Source organism: Heloderma suspectum, chromosome 1, assembly GCF_057233095.1.
Source record: "Heloderma suspectum isolate Gila_16-S chromosome 1, 16-S_ref, whole genome shotgun sequence".
Classification (NCBI taxonomy): Eukaryota; Metazoa; Chordata; class Lepidosauria; order Squamata; family Helodermatidae; genus Heloderma; species Heloderma suspectum.
This window is the reverse complement of record NC_139458.1, coordinates 130,763,044-130,780,347: the sequence shown is the minus strand read 5'-3', so window position 1 is coordinate 130,780,347 and position 17,304 is coordinate 130,763,044. Positions and strand designations below refer to the sequence as shown.

The 17,304-nt window shown below is 40.6% G+C and overlaps 1 protein-coding gene across 1 annotated transcript in view; it reads right to left on the bottom strand.

Annotated features, from left to right (window-relative positions):
- Positions 1 to 17,304, bottom strand: part of LRP5 (LDL receptor related protein 5) — a 169,907-nt gene that overhangs the window by 25,657 nt on the left and 126,946 nt on the right. The window contains exons 11-15 of the mRNA XM_084857481.1: positions 14,791 to 14,975; positions 13,251 to 13,574; positions 10,220 to 10,422; positions 6,750 to 6,961; positions 5,956 to 6,146 (exon numbers count right to left, since the gene is read on the bottom strand). Coding sequence (XP_084713607.1) covers positions 5,956 to 6,146; positions 6,750 to 6,961; positions 10,220 to 10,422; positions 13,251 to 13,574; positions 14,791 to 14,975 — 1,115 coding nt within the window. The remainder of the gene's footprint in view (positions 1 to 5,955; positions 6,147 to 6,749; positions 6,962 to 10,219; positions 10,423 to 13,250; positions 13,575 to 14,790; positions 14,976 to 17,304) is intronic.

Here is a 17,304-nt window from a genome sequence, read left to right as displayed (position 1 = left end):
GGAAGGTATGACTCCTCTGAATGACTGCCTGAAGTCAGTAATGGGCTGGATGAGGGAGAACAAGCTGAAGTTGAATCCAGGAAAGACAGAGGTGCTTATCATGAAAGGTCCTAATTCAGGTATTGAGGTATGTCAACCAGTTCTGGATGAGGCTGCACTCCCCCTGAAGGAGCAAGTTCGTGGTTTGGGGTGCTTCTTGACCCAACCCTGCTCCAGGCACCCCAGGTGGAGGCAACGGTGAGAAGTGCCTGTTATCAACTTTGGCTGATACACCAGCTATGCCTTCCTGGAACATGTGGACCTGGTAATGGTGGTGCACACACTGGTAACCTCTAGGCCTGATTTCTGTAATGCGCTGTACTTGGGGCTGCCTGTATATTTAGTTCAGAAACTTCAGCTGGTACAAAACAGGGCAGCCAGGTTGGTCTCTGGGACATCCCATGGAGACCGTATTACACCGGTTTTAAAATCTTTACACTGGCTGCTAATTTGTTTCTGAGCAAAATATAAACTGCTGGTTCTTACCTTTAAAACCTTACATAGTCTAGGTCCAAGGTACCTTAGGGAGCACTTTCTCCCCTATGTCCCAGTCCACCACCTAAGGTCCTCTGAGGGCTCTCTGCTGTGGCTGCCTAATGTGAGACTGGCAGCCACATGCAAGAGGACCTTCTCTTTTGCTGTCCCTCAGTTGTGGAATGACCTGCCAGTTGAAATGTGCCTGTTGACCAGTTTGAAGGTTTTTAAGCAGGCATTAAAGACTATATTATTCCAGCAGGCCTTCCCTGTTTAGAACTCTTGTTCCTTTTGCTGACTTTTGTATACTGTTTTTAAGCGGTGTTGTTTTAAGCTGTGTTTTATTGCTGGATTTAAAAGAAATGTTTTTAGTTTGAAGTTGTTTTTAGTTATATGTTCTTTGTATATATTGTCCATATCCTTTTATGTATATGGTTTTTAAACTTTGTATATTGTATTTTAATGTTTTAACTTTTGTAAACCACCCAGAGAGCTTCGGCTATGGGGCGGTATAGAAATATAATAAAGAAGAAGAAGAATCAACCTGAATTGTTTTATATTGTCAGAAAAGTGACACTCCAGCCATTCCAGTATAGTCTTCCCCCACCTGCAGCTCTCCAGATGTATTTGACTGCAATGCCAGCATTCAGGAATGCTGGAAGTTGCAGTCCAACACATCTGAAAAGTGCCAGGTCGAGGACAGCTGGTATAGCATAATAAGAGCTGAGCCAAAGTATTCATTTCAGCTTTTTTGGTCATTTTAAGGGCAGGTGTAGAGTGAAAATGCCCCCCCAAAGAGCTTAATAATGTTCAGGGGTCATCTGAAATTAATTAATTTTCATTGGGGGGGGTGTTATAATTATTTAAGGTGAGGCAGTAGAGGGTTTTGTTCTTCTCCCTCCTTTTTGTAAACTAGAAAATAACCTGTCCCATCATATTTATGACATAGCATAATTCCTATTGGGACATTCACTGATAAATGGGAATGCCACTAGGCGGCTTTGACAGCAACTCCACCATAAATGGCCCTCCCAAAGAAAACTATTCAATTTTGGACACTCCTTTGAAAGTTGCTAGGAATGCCCCCACCCCCTTCACAGGGCACAAATGGCCCTGCAAGAGTAAGTATGTGTAAATGTGTAAATGTGTGCATGTGACTGAGAGAATATCTGTGTGACAACACAGTGGGTTGGGTTGCACATGCAAACAGCACACCATGGCTTATTTAAACCATAGTGGGCTCCACACATGTGGGCAGCCATTTTGAATATTCACTGCCCGGCCCCTGCTTGTCATGTCATGCAAACCCAGGGGCCATGGGTTATGCGAGGGTTAAGCAATAGTCTGTTGCTGAGGTATGTGAGGGTTATTTAACCCTCACATAACCCACAGTCTCTGGGTTCACACAACATGACAAGCCACAGCTGGGTGTTGAATATGCAAATCCTGTCCAGCACATGCTGCAGCCCACCATAGCTTAAACAACCCACAGTGGGCTGTTTTGGTCATGCATACCTGGTCTGTAAGTCAACACCGCTTTTTCTACTCTGACTTTTAAAAATGGACACAGAATAAAATTACATTGTGGGTGCAGAGTGGAAAATGCTAATAAACAAGCAACTCAGCTAATTTACTGAATAAAATTACTGGAGCTCAGCCAGGCATGCAAACATAACATTTCTTCTTACTGCAGCTGCTATTAAATTGATTCAAAAGATTACAATGTACAAAGAAAAACTACACAGCATACAAATTATATTAAAGGGAGGAAAATATCTGAAGGGTAGGCATTTTCAAGAAAGCTCCTTGCAGTTTCTCAAGGCACTTCCTAGCACCAATTCCCTGAAAATCTAGTACTTATATGGTTTGAAGACAGACATGAAATCACATTGGCTGGAATCCAAAGAGTTACTTTAGGTACACTCAAGGGCTAGGAATTACCAGTGGGATTTATCGCAATATGTTTTTGAAAGTTTTCTTGCTTTCAAAAGATAATAGAAGCCAACCATACTAAAAAAGAAAAAAAAATATCTTGTGAGCGTGGACACACTCTTGTGGAACTAGTTAACAGCTTAGGATTCAAGCCACTGTCCTTTAATTTAAGGTAGTTCAGTATATGCACCTGTTCGCAGTCCTGAGGAAGGGGAACATCAAAACCCCCTTGATCCATTGTCTCCATCAGAATGGCAACTGTCAGTGAGTGTTAAGATAGCTTTTATTGATGTGGACTGTGCTAGTTACATTCACTGACAGTCCCCTTAAAACTATAACACAAAAGGGATTAGCTCTCCATAAACAATAATAGAACCGTCTCTGACTAGGGATGTTGCAGGCATCTGACACTGGGGTGGAGTGCAGCAGACTCTGGCCTGCTCTGCCTGCTGGACTGGGGTCTGTGGACTCCGCTGGCTGGCTGCCCACATGACATGAGCCACTGGATGGCCAGATGAGCACCCAGCTGCCTGGCCCCCTGGTGAGCTGACATTTTGTGTAAAAATGGCAGCTCATTATTCTTCATAGAAGGCCTTTTACTGAAATGATGGCCATAAAGCAAGATTACAGGAGTGAATGGACAGGCAAGATTAGAGGTGGTGGTGATGGTTTGGCAGGCGCACGGTGATCACGAATGCAGGCAAGTCTATCCATCCTCATCTCTGACATTCAAGGAAGGGATATTCTCCTCCCTGGAAAAGGTCTTCGTACAGAGTGCTAGCTGAAGAAGGGCACTAAGCGCTGCCCACTCTTCTCAGACAACTCCCCTTGTTGCTTTGCCTCTAATATGCAATCCTGCTTGTACATTCACCTTCTCCAAAGCCTGACAGTTGAGCCACTAGGTCACTCAGTCCATCCTGCCATGCTAGGGTTAATGACAGGAGGTTGGAAAGCCTCTCTTTTCCCCAAGCCTCTTCGCCCCATTCGGGTGTTGCCCTCCCCTCCACGACAGATATACCTTTCCCTTGTCTTTCCCAAGTTCCTTCCTTTTTAATTCCTCTTTCTTGCCTTTCTGTCTGTCTGCCTGGGCTTGCCTCCTCTGCTGTCCTTGCTCGTGGGCGATCTCTCTCTTTCCACAGCCACCTCCCTCCTTGCTCTCCTGCCTTCCTTTTATCCTCCCCGCTTCTCCCCTCCTCTGCCTGCCGCCCCACTTCAGGTGATGCCCATTTTGGCTGATGGGGCCAGCTGCAGGCATGCAATGGCTGGCAACGCCATCTGTTTGAACCGTCGCCATCCGTGGCTGCTCTGTCCTTTCCCTTTGTGCTGGCATGAGAGGAAATGTGCAATTCCTTGGCATGCCAATTCCTTGGAATGCAGGAAAAACCAGCAATGCCATGAGTGACTCGTCAGGCGCTTAGTAAGAGGTGGCAAACCCCACTGACCCCTCACAGCACCTTTGTATAAATCAACACGGTTTGCGCAGAACATTTAAAACCAATCTATCATTCTTCTGTGTTGACAATATGGAACATTCTATTTGCAGCACAAGTGTGTTAATTTATGAACAAACAGAAGTACTGTGGGTGGCATTAAAATGATCACACAGAAATCAGAGTCATAATATGTGATGCCTTTTGCCTATTTAACAAACAGTAGAATTCCCTTTTATCCTGATACCTTTTCTTCTTTTCATTATACCAACAGGGCCTTGTTTTTGGTGTCCTAATCTTAATCATTGTCAAATAAATATTTTTTCTGTAGTGAATCAAGACTTGCCACATTTAATATCTAAACAATATCATGTCCATGGCTGAATCTTCACCAATATCTATATCGGCACAAAATGCCACACATTCATTAGTCTCTACTCAGTAGCAGCAACTTGGGGTGGGTGAGGGGGTTCCAGGGACCATTGTCATCTCCCTGGATCTCCCTGTAGGTTGCACTCCAGCCTCCACACTACAAATTTGACAGTGGTGGCAAAAAAAAGAGGCCAGTTGAAATCTGGCAGAAAACTACTATGGAGCAGTAAATAGGTCGAATTTAGCTTGTTCTCAAGCTAAACTGCCATTTTTTTGGCTGCTTCCACAACTTTCAGCAACATGGCAGCAAGGGGCCACACCGGGGTGGGGAGGGGAGGCTGCATGCAGCCTGTGGGTTGCATGTTGCCCACCCCTGCTTTCTATATTAATTGTGAGCTGCTCTGGGCATGAAAGCAGAAGAGCAGGATAGAATAATAATAATGATAAAGTTACGTTATTTCCAGATTACATCAAAGAGGTGGTGAATAAAAGAAGGCAATTTATCAAAGCAAAAAATATGGCAAAACAAATGAACTTACAATATTACTTAAAATATCCTGCTACACTTTGTATTGTGTCTGAAGGTCAGATGAAGAAGTTTCTAAATCATGAAATGGCGGAGGCATGGCTGAACGTAAATATGCGTGAGATTTCTGTTACAACATGAAGTGGAATCCTTAGTCTTCATGATCCAGGCTAGTTCAGAAGATAAATGATTCATTTATTCTCTTTCATCTTTTTTTTTCTTGCTTTTCTTTATATTTTTTATTTCAAAATAGATAATATATCTAGTATAAAATATATTACTGACTGTTGAAGGTTTATATTAAGTTTTATTATTATATAACACTATATATTATTATTAATAATAATAATAATAATAATGGCGGCTTCTGGGAGTGAATGGTAGACCTGTTTCTTTGATATACGATTGATGATATGAGATTGAAATGTAAGGTTGTTTATTAAACTGTGAGACTGTTAAGGTTATAGATATAGTTTTTAAAATAGAATGGCATCGGAGGCCGGGGGGTATTGGAGTTTAAACTTAATTCTTTAAAGGGGAGAGAGAGGGAGAGGGGGAGGGAAGGGGAAAGCATCTTCTTTTTTCTTCACTTCCTTTCTTCCTCCTTTTTCCTTCTCTTTTTGTTATTGTGGTGTCCTCATCAGAATAGTGTATTGTTGGGAATTTGTAATATTGATCAGGTTGCTGGTAATTTTGGTATTGTTTATTTCATTTATAAAGATAAAATAAATAAAAATATATTCAAAAGGATTATAAAAGAAAAGAAATAATAATGATGATTTACTGCTACTACTACATTCAGATTCTGCAGTGTCGGTATCTGAAGCAGATGGTCAAAAACATGTGGTCCCCACCCCACCCCCACCCAGCAGTTAGTTACAAATAGGGAAGAACAAGGGCAGGAAAGTTACTAAGAAAATGATATGTGAACAGTACTAACAGCATTTGAACTTCATACCTACTAACAGAAAGCCTGCTTTGAGGGAATATGTATTACCATCTCAGCCAGCACCATTACAGAATTGTATTATGATAAATTAGTATCCTAGACAGGATACTAAAAAAACTGCCCTCTTTTTTTTGTAGCTCACTAGAAGCAAAGAAAAGTCTTGGGACATTTCACAAAAAGGAAGAGATCTAAATTCTTTAAGCTTCACATTACTGAAATGGAATAGAACGCACCTGATAAGTCACAGCTTTCAATTCGTTTGAGATCCGCATCCACCCAAAAGAGCTTCCCAATCTTGTTGTCAATCACTAGAGCGACAGGCCGGAGCAAGCCGGTAGTGAAGAGCACCTCTCGTTCTGTACCATCCAAGGCTGCACGCTCAATCTTTGGGGCTCGTTCTTGCATATTGGTGAAATACATATACCTGAAAACAAGTATGAACAACCGCTGGCTCAGGTAACACAGTTTTGTGGGATGAGGATAAAATCTATAACTGTATTCTCAACCTGGAGGTTCAGAAAGGGTATTCCCAAGTAGGATTTTACTGCTCAGCTTCCAGGAATGATTAATCAATACCTTGCTCTTTGACAGCCCTTTGGTGAAGGGAAATCCTGCTAACATTAGTAAGCATCTTGTTTGCAAATTAAAATATATATGCAGCTAAAAGTAGGATATTCGAGAGGTTCTCCCCACCCACTCCAGAGCCAGGCCTCCATCATGGACACTGCGCAGTTGATAGGATATGCCAATAAAGGTTAGGTTTTTAATTTGAAGATTTCTAACAACATATATAAACACACCCTTTCAAGGATTACATCCCAGGAAATGGTCTGAAAGCTCTTACATTTTTAAAGGTGAAATAGGCTATCAGTGGCCTAACAATGGGAGATTACCTGGGAACCCTATGTAAGCTGCTCTGAATTTACCGAAGTAAAGAAAACAGAGTACATTTCAGGCTTTAGCAACTTTATGAAGTTCCAAAAATGTAGCTGCTCCATTAATTCTTACAAAATAAAAGAATTCTCACCCTCGCTCAGCATTTACTACTATGGCCCTTGGCTTGTCATGGTCTCCCCGTAGTACAACCCCAATCTGCTCCCCATTAAGTCTGTGGACATTGACTGTATTTGTGGCTTCACAGGTCCAGTACAAAGTGTGGCTGAAAACATCAGTACTCAAGTCATGTGGCTGCTTCTCTGGATTTTGGCTTTGGTTGGGAGTACCCATGACTGTGAAAGGCTGCAAGGGGAAGAAAAAAAAAGAGAGTAAATAAGTCTTACTATAAGGCCAATTTAATAACTAGGGCTGCCACATAATTAAAACAAATCTAACAATGTAATACTAAGCATATCTATGCAGAAATCCAATTGAGTTCAATGACCTATTCCCAGGTAAGTGCAAACAGGACTGCAGCCTCAGTTGATTACTTCAGTAAAAACAGTAGTTTTGAAGAAAAAGCAGTTTTTCTTCACCCATATGAAGAAACAGGCAACATCTTAAGTGAGGCATTCCCAGCTATGACAGAGTGAAGACAAAATATCTCTTTCTAAGATGGCACCTACCAGCAGTTGATTTTGTGAATTTTAGATTTGTTAAAAATCTGCTGCCTGATCAATCAACTATACATGGCAAATTGTAAATGACAGTAGTAGGTGATGGAAGAAATAATGAATACGTGTAAATATACAATGCATGTATTAAAATATATTGTTGGACATCTCTTATCATCATTCCCCTATATCAACCTCCCAGGTCAATATGATCTTCAGGGGAAGCCCTGTTGTCTGTGCCATGTCCTATGGATTTCCAGAGACAGACCTTCTCTGTGGTGGCACCCACTCTGTGGAATTATCTCCCCTCTGCGGTACATCAGGCATCAATGCTGGCATGTTTTAGGCATTTGTTGAAAACATATCTTTTTACTTTGGCTTTTTCCCAGCCATGAACTCTTTTAACAATCTCTAATATTGTATTATTGTGTATTTATTGTATTGTTCTATTGTCTGTTTCATGGTGTTGCTGTAAACCACTTTGGGATTTGTGCAAATGAGAAGTGGTATAAAAATATTGTTTTTCATCAATCACTGATGCAGTTTGTTTAATTCACTTGGTCCAAGCATGACTTGAAAAACTATCAGAACAGTTTCAGTGTAAGCAAACAAACATGCTTGCAGTTATATAATGAAATTTAAATAAGAGGCCTATCTCTCTCCTTATTTTTTTTAAAGCACAAACATGGAAATGTAATATTCAGTGATGCTTATTAATGTTCAAAAACCCTAATTAACAGAATTAATTGGAAAATGAGGTAGCAAAAATCACGAAACAATTAAAACCGCAAATCTGGATACCAAAATGTCCCAAGAAGGTACTTCTTCAAACATTGAAACTCTTTGGCCTATGCTGTACAACAAGCCGTGTCACAACAAGTAGTCTCCAATGTAATTTGCACCTAGGAAGGGCCACTAATGGGAAGCCAATGAGCAATTAACGCCTGGCAGGCATCCCTCAAAGGGTAGGTCTGACACTACAAGGCCCCTCCTCACTACAAACAATAATTCATTATTTGGCAAGAAAATACTACAGAAAATTAATCACATTGGCCCAGATGGTACTTTTTTCTTTCTTTCTTAAAAAAAAAACAAAAAACTTTCCTTTCCTTTAGGATATGAGCAGCATATTCCTGGGTGAAAAGCACACTGGAAATATAGGTTATCTCACATATAGGAAGAGAAAGGCTTGTGCAATATCATTTAGTCCAGTGTTAACCATGGGGGTACAAGGAATAGCCCAATGAGATACCATACATGTCAAATGGGTACCAGTTTGCCAGTGTAGACGTAATGAAGAGATTCCAATAAGTACAGTTATTGAGAGCAAGATGCAGGATTGTGTGCTTTCTTCCCCTAGCCCCTCCCCAGAACAAACTCCCCCAAACTCTGCCTTAACTATGTTTACAATATTACATCAATGCCAATGTTAAATTATAATTAAGGCTAACTAGGTCCTGCTCTTTAGAGAGATTTGAAATGAAAGAGAAACTCCTAAGCAGCATAGAACTGACACAGATGTGGGGCAGGAAGAGAGAAAGAGCTCTCTCAGCTTTCTTTCTGCATCCTAAGCCATGAGGCAACAGCTTTCTAGTACCTTAGTTGTTTCCACCTGTTAAGTCAATTTAGAAATGGTGTGGAAGGGTTTGTATTTTTTTAAAAATAAAAAATACTACTTTTTCCTACTTAACTCAGATAGGATGCCACTTTAGCTGTTGGTGGTACAAGCCCCTGTTTGTGTGAAAGAAGCTAAAATGGGGGCAGGCACAGGCAGATCATCTGAGGCCACATCCAGATGTTTGGAGGATGGGAACAAGCAAGCAAGCAAGCATGAGCCTTGGACTCTCTCCCACACCCCTACATAAGGGGGCAGGGGAGATGTAAAGGTTCCATTAGTGGTTTGCAACAACCCACAGTTTCCTGTTTCACCCAAAGATTGGAAACTGTCCCGATTCCTCGACAAACTGCAGTGCATAGTGGGCTGAGGTGATCGTGCAAACCGGCCCACTATGGTTTATCATTATGTCTGACTCAGGCCTAATGCTAACACTATGAATAATAACATTCCAAATGGTATACATATCAAAACTCAAAACTGTGTAGTATCATTCCCTCTGATATTAAACTCAGACATTCGAGTGCCTATCAGCTTGAAAGTGAAACAGGGCCACCAACAAATAAGACAGCAGTTCCTACGTACTTAGGGGACTCCCTATGGAAGAAAAACGCATTACAAAATGAAAATGGCCTGACAGGGACCTATGAACTGGCTTACAGAATGTTGTCGGTGGTTGAAGAGGTGGGTTGGGGCGGGGGAGTGTCTAAAGAACTAGATCTCAGGCAAATTGTGGGGATTTATCAATTAAGTCTATGGCTGATAGCGGTTTGCACACAGAATGTTAAGTCAGTTGACAACAAAAACAACAAGAAGGAAAACTGAGGGCATGGGGAGATGGTAACTGGCCTTCTCAAACCCCTAACAACTTATAGTAAGTTCTTACTCCCTGGAGGGAGGATATTAGGATTTGTGAAGTGGTGGGGCACTGAAGTTTAAAAAGCTCTCCTCCATCCTGCACTCTAAAAGGATATTTCAGGAGAAGAAAGGAAAAAGGACAACTTTTCCCTTTTCCACTCTCCAGAACTGTGTGCTGTTCCACTATAAACTGCTTTGGTTTGAGGATGGCAGTTCTCTAACACAGCAGGAGAAGGTCTTGGTGAGCCTTTTATCCCATTCCCCTCTCCTCAGAATACTCCCTCACCCCCAAAGAGGCCTGAACAGCACTACAAGGTTCCTGTTCCAGATTGGTACGAGCCCTGAAAAGAAGCACTTCCCTTAGGGGGTGGAGATTCACTGCAATACTTATATAACATATTTTTTAGCAAGCATATGCCAACAATTGATATAAGCTTTAAATAAATACACATACAGTATGACATAAACACTTGCCTGAGTGCCATCATCTCTGGCTCTTTTAATAATATTTTGACGTCCATCTACCCAATAGATCAATTTATCCAAAGGATCATAATCAATAGCTTTGACATTTCTTAGACCATGAATAGGAAGAATGATGTCTGGACTCTGCTGGTCATCTGGTATCATCCGACTTATTGCAGACTTCTGACTAAAAAGTAAGAAGCTGCTGGGTGCTAAAAGAACACAAAGAACATGTACATCATCACCTACACATATAAAAACACTGATATAATATATTTAGGGCACAATCCTATGCATGTTTAGACAGAAAAAGTCCTAGAACTTCCAGCATTCCCCAGCCAGCATGGCTGGATGGACAATGCTGGGAGTTGTAGGACTTTTTTCTGTCTAAACATGCATAGGATTGTACCCTTAGTGGGGGAAAAACCCTGGAAGGATCAAGCATGATATTTGTGAAAATATCACAGAATAAATAGAAAGTGTTTAAGTTTGTAAATTTTTGCTGTTGGTACTGCACAACTGAAAAGTTCAAGACCATTTGAGTAGTAGAGGAAATATTTTCAACCAGTATATAAATAATCAATTAGTTCACTGCAAAAAAAGCAAAACATTTCAGAACTATGATGTTTTAAATAAAATAATTACTGTATCACTGGTTATCAAGCAATGTGATTATTAGTTTTAAACCCTTTACTTTTTAGCGTCACACAACTGTGCATTTCAGACTTCAGAAAAAAATCTCGTTTTAAGCCATGAATATACATTTATTTAATATATTGTGGAGATTTCTGTCCCACTTTTCTAACAAATTCCCAGAGAGACTTACGATATATATAAATAAGTCATATTTGCTTCACATTCCATATTTCAGACTTGGGGTGAAAGCCACTAAGCAGTGTTCCTCTACCGTCTCTACGATTTTCAGTGGGGCTTATGTAGGAATCCATGCAAGCCCGATCAAAACTGAACACTGTACAGCTGTAGTATTGTGTGGCTTGCTCCCCTGGGACCAGAGGCTTCCTGAAAACCTCTTCAATTGATGCATTGCCAGCTCCCGGTTTTGGGAAGCCTTTGGGCAAGATGCCCTCAGTGGACCCTGAGCGGGCACATCTCCTCCTTGGTGTTGTCACACCTGCTCATTTGCCTGCCCTCTCCTTTGGGGCCCAACTCCACACAGCCACTGAGAAGGAGAGGGCAAGGCAACAGAGGCTACTGCTCCTTCTTCTCATTGCTCCTGTCACTGTCCCTGCTCACTTGCTGAGAGGGGACAGGTGAACAGGCAGCATCAGCAAAGAGGAGACACAGGAGGGCCAGGGGCTCTAGGAGGTGGCCGTGAGTTCCCTGCTCGGATATAGGCCTCAGCAGGTGCTGAATGATGCCAGCCATTGACACCAGTCCAGGACTTATGTCTATGCTAAGCAACTATGTAGAACATTTTAGCAAGTGTTCCCTAGGTTTTTCCATAGCATTTCCAGCTCACTTTCTGTGCTGCACAGTAAGCTAGAAGGGTATTTGTCTCTATCCATAGGCAAGCATTTAACAAGAATAATATTAAAATCTGGCACTGTTACTTTAATAAGAGAAGCCTCTCGAATCATAATGCTGATGTTTAAATTCTGATAAATTAAAAATGAATTTAGAGTTCTTTACTTTTTGCTTAGAGGTTTAGGTGCCTTTTTCCTCCAAAATGTGGAGCTGAAATTATTACAAATCTCAAAGTAAGGTTTTGGAAAATCTCTGAAATGCACTACAGCTGTGATTAAGATGTTACAGTTTGGTTAATAGATTGATCACTGTCTCAGTGTTTAAACAGTATCAGGAACAAGCCCTAGAGAACCAAAAAAGTAAAAATGCTTCTCTACAAACAAAAGTAAAGAGAAATGCATAGCCCTTCTAACTGAGACAACTGCAAGGAAGCCTATATGTGAAACTCACTGCTCCAGGAGTTTAATCTTTCTCTTTACCTGTGTTCTCTCAGCATTTGAAGACTTTTCTTTTTAAACAAGTGTTTGATTCTGTTGCTGTTTAATTTTATTAATTGTTAGCCCTTGCTCTCTGGGGCCCATTTTTCAATGCTGATGTTAGTCTTGAATTGTGTTGGAATTTATCTAGTTGTTTAACAGTGGGATTATTGTTCATATTATTTTTGTTTGTTTGTTTTTATACTTTGTTAAATGCTTTCAGAAGGGAAAGCAGGATATACATTTGTATATAGGTTGTTAAAAAAAAAAAAGCAACCATTCATAGACATAATGAATTTGGAAATGGGAGGGAAGGATTTGTGTGAAAAAAGGTACTTGACCTGCAAGGCCATCTTAGGCAAGCATTCATTAGGCGAGTATGCATAAATCCTTACCTACAGCCATAAGCATCCAAACTATTGCTGTGGGTAAGGACTTATGAACTGCAGTAAAAGGATATTAAAGGGTTTTTTTTTTAAGCTGCCTCACTCCCCCCTCCACCACCAATCCCACCCACTCCCAATCTCCAAGTCCGGCCTGTGAATGAGCAACATAATTACATTGCTGGAACAAGCTCCAATGCCAGGGGAAGGATATTAGCACTTCCCAGTTGCCTGGAGGACTGGAAGAAGGAACCACCCCGGTCCAGCCATGCAGTGCTGGAAGGAAGGAAGCAATGGATTTGCCCTACCGCTCTGGAGTAGGAACCAAGTGGCTCCTTCCTCTTGCCTCTCCTTTCTAAGTTCCTTCTCAGGATCTTCTGCCTCACTTCCATTCTCTTGCTCTGCCCTGCTTGTATGGGTGCCAGAACTCTGTTTAGGTGGAGGGGACAAGGATAGTGGGGGGAAGTGGGGGTAGGCTCCCAGAACAGCATGCTCTCCAGCTCTGGTTTGGCTTCTGGCAGCAATGGCTGTGGATCACTCTCAAAGTTCCAGCAATCAATCTCTCTCTCTCTCTGTCTCATTCTCTCTCTCTCAATCTCTCTCTCTCTCTCACACACACACACACAAAACAAATATGAAAACTTGGGGGTTAAAAGAACTGCAACTATTTAGAGAACCGCAAAAAGATAAACATACAACTGCAGTTCCGGCTGTTGGGATCCAAGGTGTAGTGAGATGCACAGCCACATCTATAGCCATTTGGTATGGCCAGGCACAACTGTCCACAGTGTCCATTGCTTTGCACACAATCATTGAAGCCATCCTGTCGTGATGAATGGAAAACCAATATATCCATCACATAATCCAGACGCTCCTGAATTAGTGTCCGGTTTCTCCCATTTGTCTTGTCAGCTCTTTCTATACTGTGAAGGTTCCAATCTGTCCAGTAGATGAAGTCACTGTACTGAGTTAATCCAAAGGGATGAGGAAGATCATCTGCTATTATTTCCCTCTCTTGCCCTGAAAAACATAACCCACACATTGTTAATAAACACAGCAACTGAAACTTGGTCGGCAAATAGTAAAAGATTAATTGCCGAGGATAAATTAACTATTTTTTGTTTTCAAAACATAGCACATCAAATTGGATGACATAAGGATTCCAAATTGTTACTAATAATTGTTAATCACCGGAGACACAGGTCTTCCATCCACAATTCCCATTTTTCTCCCAAGGACGCTTACACAACAGCAGAATCTGTTGGATTGCACTTAAAACTAGTACTGGACTAGGCTGGGAGCCCATAGCAAGTACTTATCAAACACAGAAAAGCTCAGAGTGTTTCCTTGATTATCTCTGATAAATGCTTCAGTCCCTTAAAAAAAAAGGAAGATAACAATACAAGTGTTTGGGATCCAGTAGTCCCACCCCACTTAGAGAGAAAGACTACTCTCAGGCAAGGGGTCTCCCCTCCACCAGAGGACAGGCCATCTTCCGCTGCATGGGCAGTTTTGAGGAAGGCATGTGGTGGTAGGTTATATATAAAAAGCTCCATTCCTTACATGCTTCAGTGAGACAAAAACCAAGTATATCGGTGAATCTCAGAATCTCACTTGCTTTATGAAGCTACAGGTGCTTTAGAAATTCTTACAATTCTTACAATCAACACAGAAATCGACTGATGTCTGAAAGATTTGATTGGGTTTTTCAAATAATATTTTGAAATACTTTAAAGTAATATTTCAGGGAGAAAACTTTTCAATGTTATTAAATTGGCAGCTAAAGATGCCCTATGATACACCCAGGTCAATTGTAACCAAAGGGGTAACTTTGCATAGCAGGTTTACAAGAGCGTAACAATAAAAAAGTGGATTATACTAATTGTTATTGTCCATTCTGGCAAAATTAGAAGAGCTTTCAGGGACATGTTTTCCCCCCTCAGTTTGTTAGTTTTAATAGGAAGGTTTTATGAGATATTGACAGAGCAATCCTATGCAAGTCTACCCAGAAGTAAGCCCAATTTCATTTTAATTGCATTTATTCCCAGGTAAGTGTGCATAGAACTGCAGGCTAAGTCTAACACAGGAGTACTCTGTACCAAAAGGAGAGCTGAAGTTTAGAACTCCTGGACTGAATTTGTGGAATTCCTGGATTAAAATAATTCTGCCACTTAATTTGTATAGGACTTCTTGGTACATCATCACATCTGGTATGTTCTAAGTTATGTCATGCTACCTAGCATATTTGATGACTCAATCATGCTTGTGTCCAGGTCAGTCCAATAGAGTCTTTGATCTTCATAATCAATAGTAAGATCATTGGCACGTCCCACTTTATCCACTAAAGTGATGCTGTTTGTCCCATCCATGTATGCCCGAACAATCTTTGGTTTGCCTCCCCATTCTGTCCAGTACATGTACCTGTAATTAAAAACGTAACAAAAATCAGGACAGCGATTCACTGTTTAACCATATCAAGGTAATGTGCTTGGACCTTTGTTTACATGCTCCCAGGCATATAAGAAGAGGATAGCAAAATGTATTATACATTTTGTAAAGATCAATTTTAGGTGCTTAAAAAGTAATTTGTAACAGTACTAACTCTAAGAATAATACATCTAATCTTTCAATGAGTATCTTAAAACATTTGAGTTGGAGCAGCAGATGTCCCATATAGATATTAGTCAACACATTGATCCCAGCTACATCTTATAGGACAAGTGTTTCTGTATGCAGATTCGAGGTTTTTATTTGCACCCAACTCATCAGACAGAACAATAAACAATTCAAAAGCTTACATATTTTCCAGTACATTTAGACACCAACAGATAATGGCATGGTGCCAACATCTCAGTGGTTATCTAACCAAAAGTCAAGATACTCAACTCTACAAAGCTGATATACATAGAAGGGCATGCAGTTGAAACCCTGGTTCCTTAAGGACCACCTTCTTCCACGTGAACCTGCTCATGTATTAAGATCTTCCTCATAGGCCCTTCTCTGGACACCTTTGCCAGCAGAATTGAAGTGAGTGGTAATCAAAGAGAGGGACTACTTGGTGGTGGCACTCCAGCTTTGGAATTCTCTTCCCAGGGATGTTCACTTGGCACCAAGCTTGACATACTTTCAGTGCCAGGTGAAAACCCTTTTTTTAATTTTCCCAGGCCTTTTAGACTTCACTTTATTTCTGTCTTGTGCTGGTATTTTATGCTGTGCTGCTTAATTGTGTTTTTATTGTTTTATTAGTTACATTATTTATGTAATTTTAAACTGTGTTGTAAACCAATCTGAGAATCCTTTTTGGACTGAAGATCAAGGTATTACATTAGAGAAATGAATGAATAGATATTAGTATATGTGCTGGGCAATTCTGTATCATTGAGTACTATCACAAGTGAAGAACAAATAGGCGAGCTACTATGCTTAGCCATGTGCTGCTCTTATCTAGAAGTGAGAAAGGATGAAACCTCCCATTCACACCTAGGAGCAGCATAATGTATAATAAAGCACAGGTAGAATAAGCATTACTCACATGAAAAGATATGAAATGGAATACAAAACGGAACAAATGGATAGATGTTAGCACTGCTAAAAGTATCCAAAACACACACACACACACACACACACACACACACACAAACACACACCCTTCGGTTTTCTGTCAAAACATTCAAGCAAAGAGCTTATTCAAAAGGAAAATGCAATAGCTCATTCCAAAAGTTTACAATGTATGTTTGACAGTGTAATATTTGTAGATCACTTTCATATTCCCTGATGAGATTACGCCAGGAAGTTACAAAGCTTAACTAAATAAGGAATGTAAACACTTAAGAATGATACAACCAGCAAAATGTGCAGAACTATTGACAGCAAGGCCAACTTTCAACAGATACTCAGCTTGATTTGGCTCCAAGGAAGCTGAAAGAGGAAACCTGAATACGGCTTTACTGACTTTATACATCTTGGCTGGGAGAGAACCAAAGTGGTGCAACAGGGAGCTTACATGCACACTGTACAGCTTTGGGGAATCCTGCTCTTCATTCCCCAAAAGCTTATCTCAAAACGTTTGGGGGGCTGGGGGTGGGGAAGAGAACCACCTTTCAGTCCTATCCCCACAGTGCAGTCAGGAACTGAGAAAGGTAAAAAAAAAAATCAAATCAGGGAAGACCCAACTTGACATACAAAAACATAAAGCGTAGCACCTGAGATTCTCTGGATCCCAGTTTGCACTTAAATCAGTTTTGTTGGAATACATTTGGTAATGTTCTCTCTTTTCTATAAATTTATCTGGCTTCAATTATTTCTAACACCAGGGCAGGAGGAGGGGCAGGCAGGGGATGGGAGAGGAAATGTATGATCAGTCCAGGGGCTGTATGTAGCCATCAACACATTCTTTTGCATCCTGTAAGCTCCTGTTGGGTTTCATTTTCTTAAAAAAAGTTTCAAGCTCTTACGATTATATTTGAATATGAGAATAAATTTATTTATTTATTTAATCAATTTATAGACCACTTGACTAAAATACATCTTGAAGAGGTTTAAAACATAAAAATGTAAAATACAAAACACCCACAGTTATAACATTTAAAAACAGAAAGCAAACCTTCTCAGCTGAACACATTTAAAACCAAAAGATAAAATCCTCAATTAAAACATTTAAAAACAGAGAACTAATAATCAACGAACTGGGTAGCACAATCAGTCAGAGAAGGCCTGGGGAAAAGACAGGTCTTTAACTGGGACCTAAAAC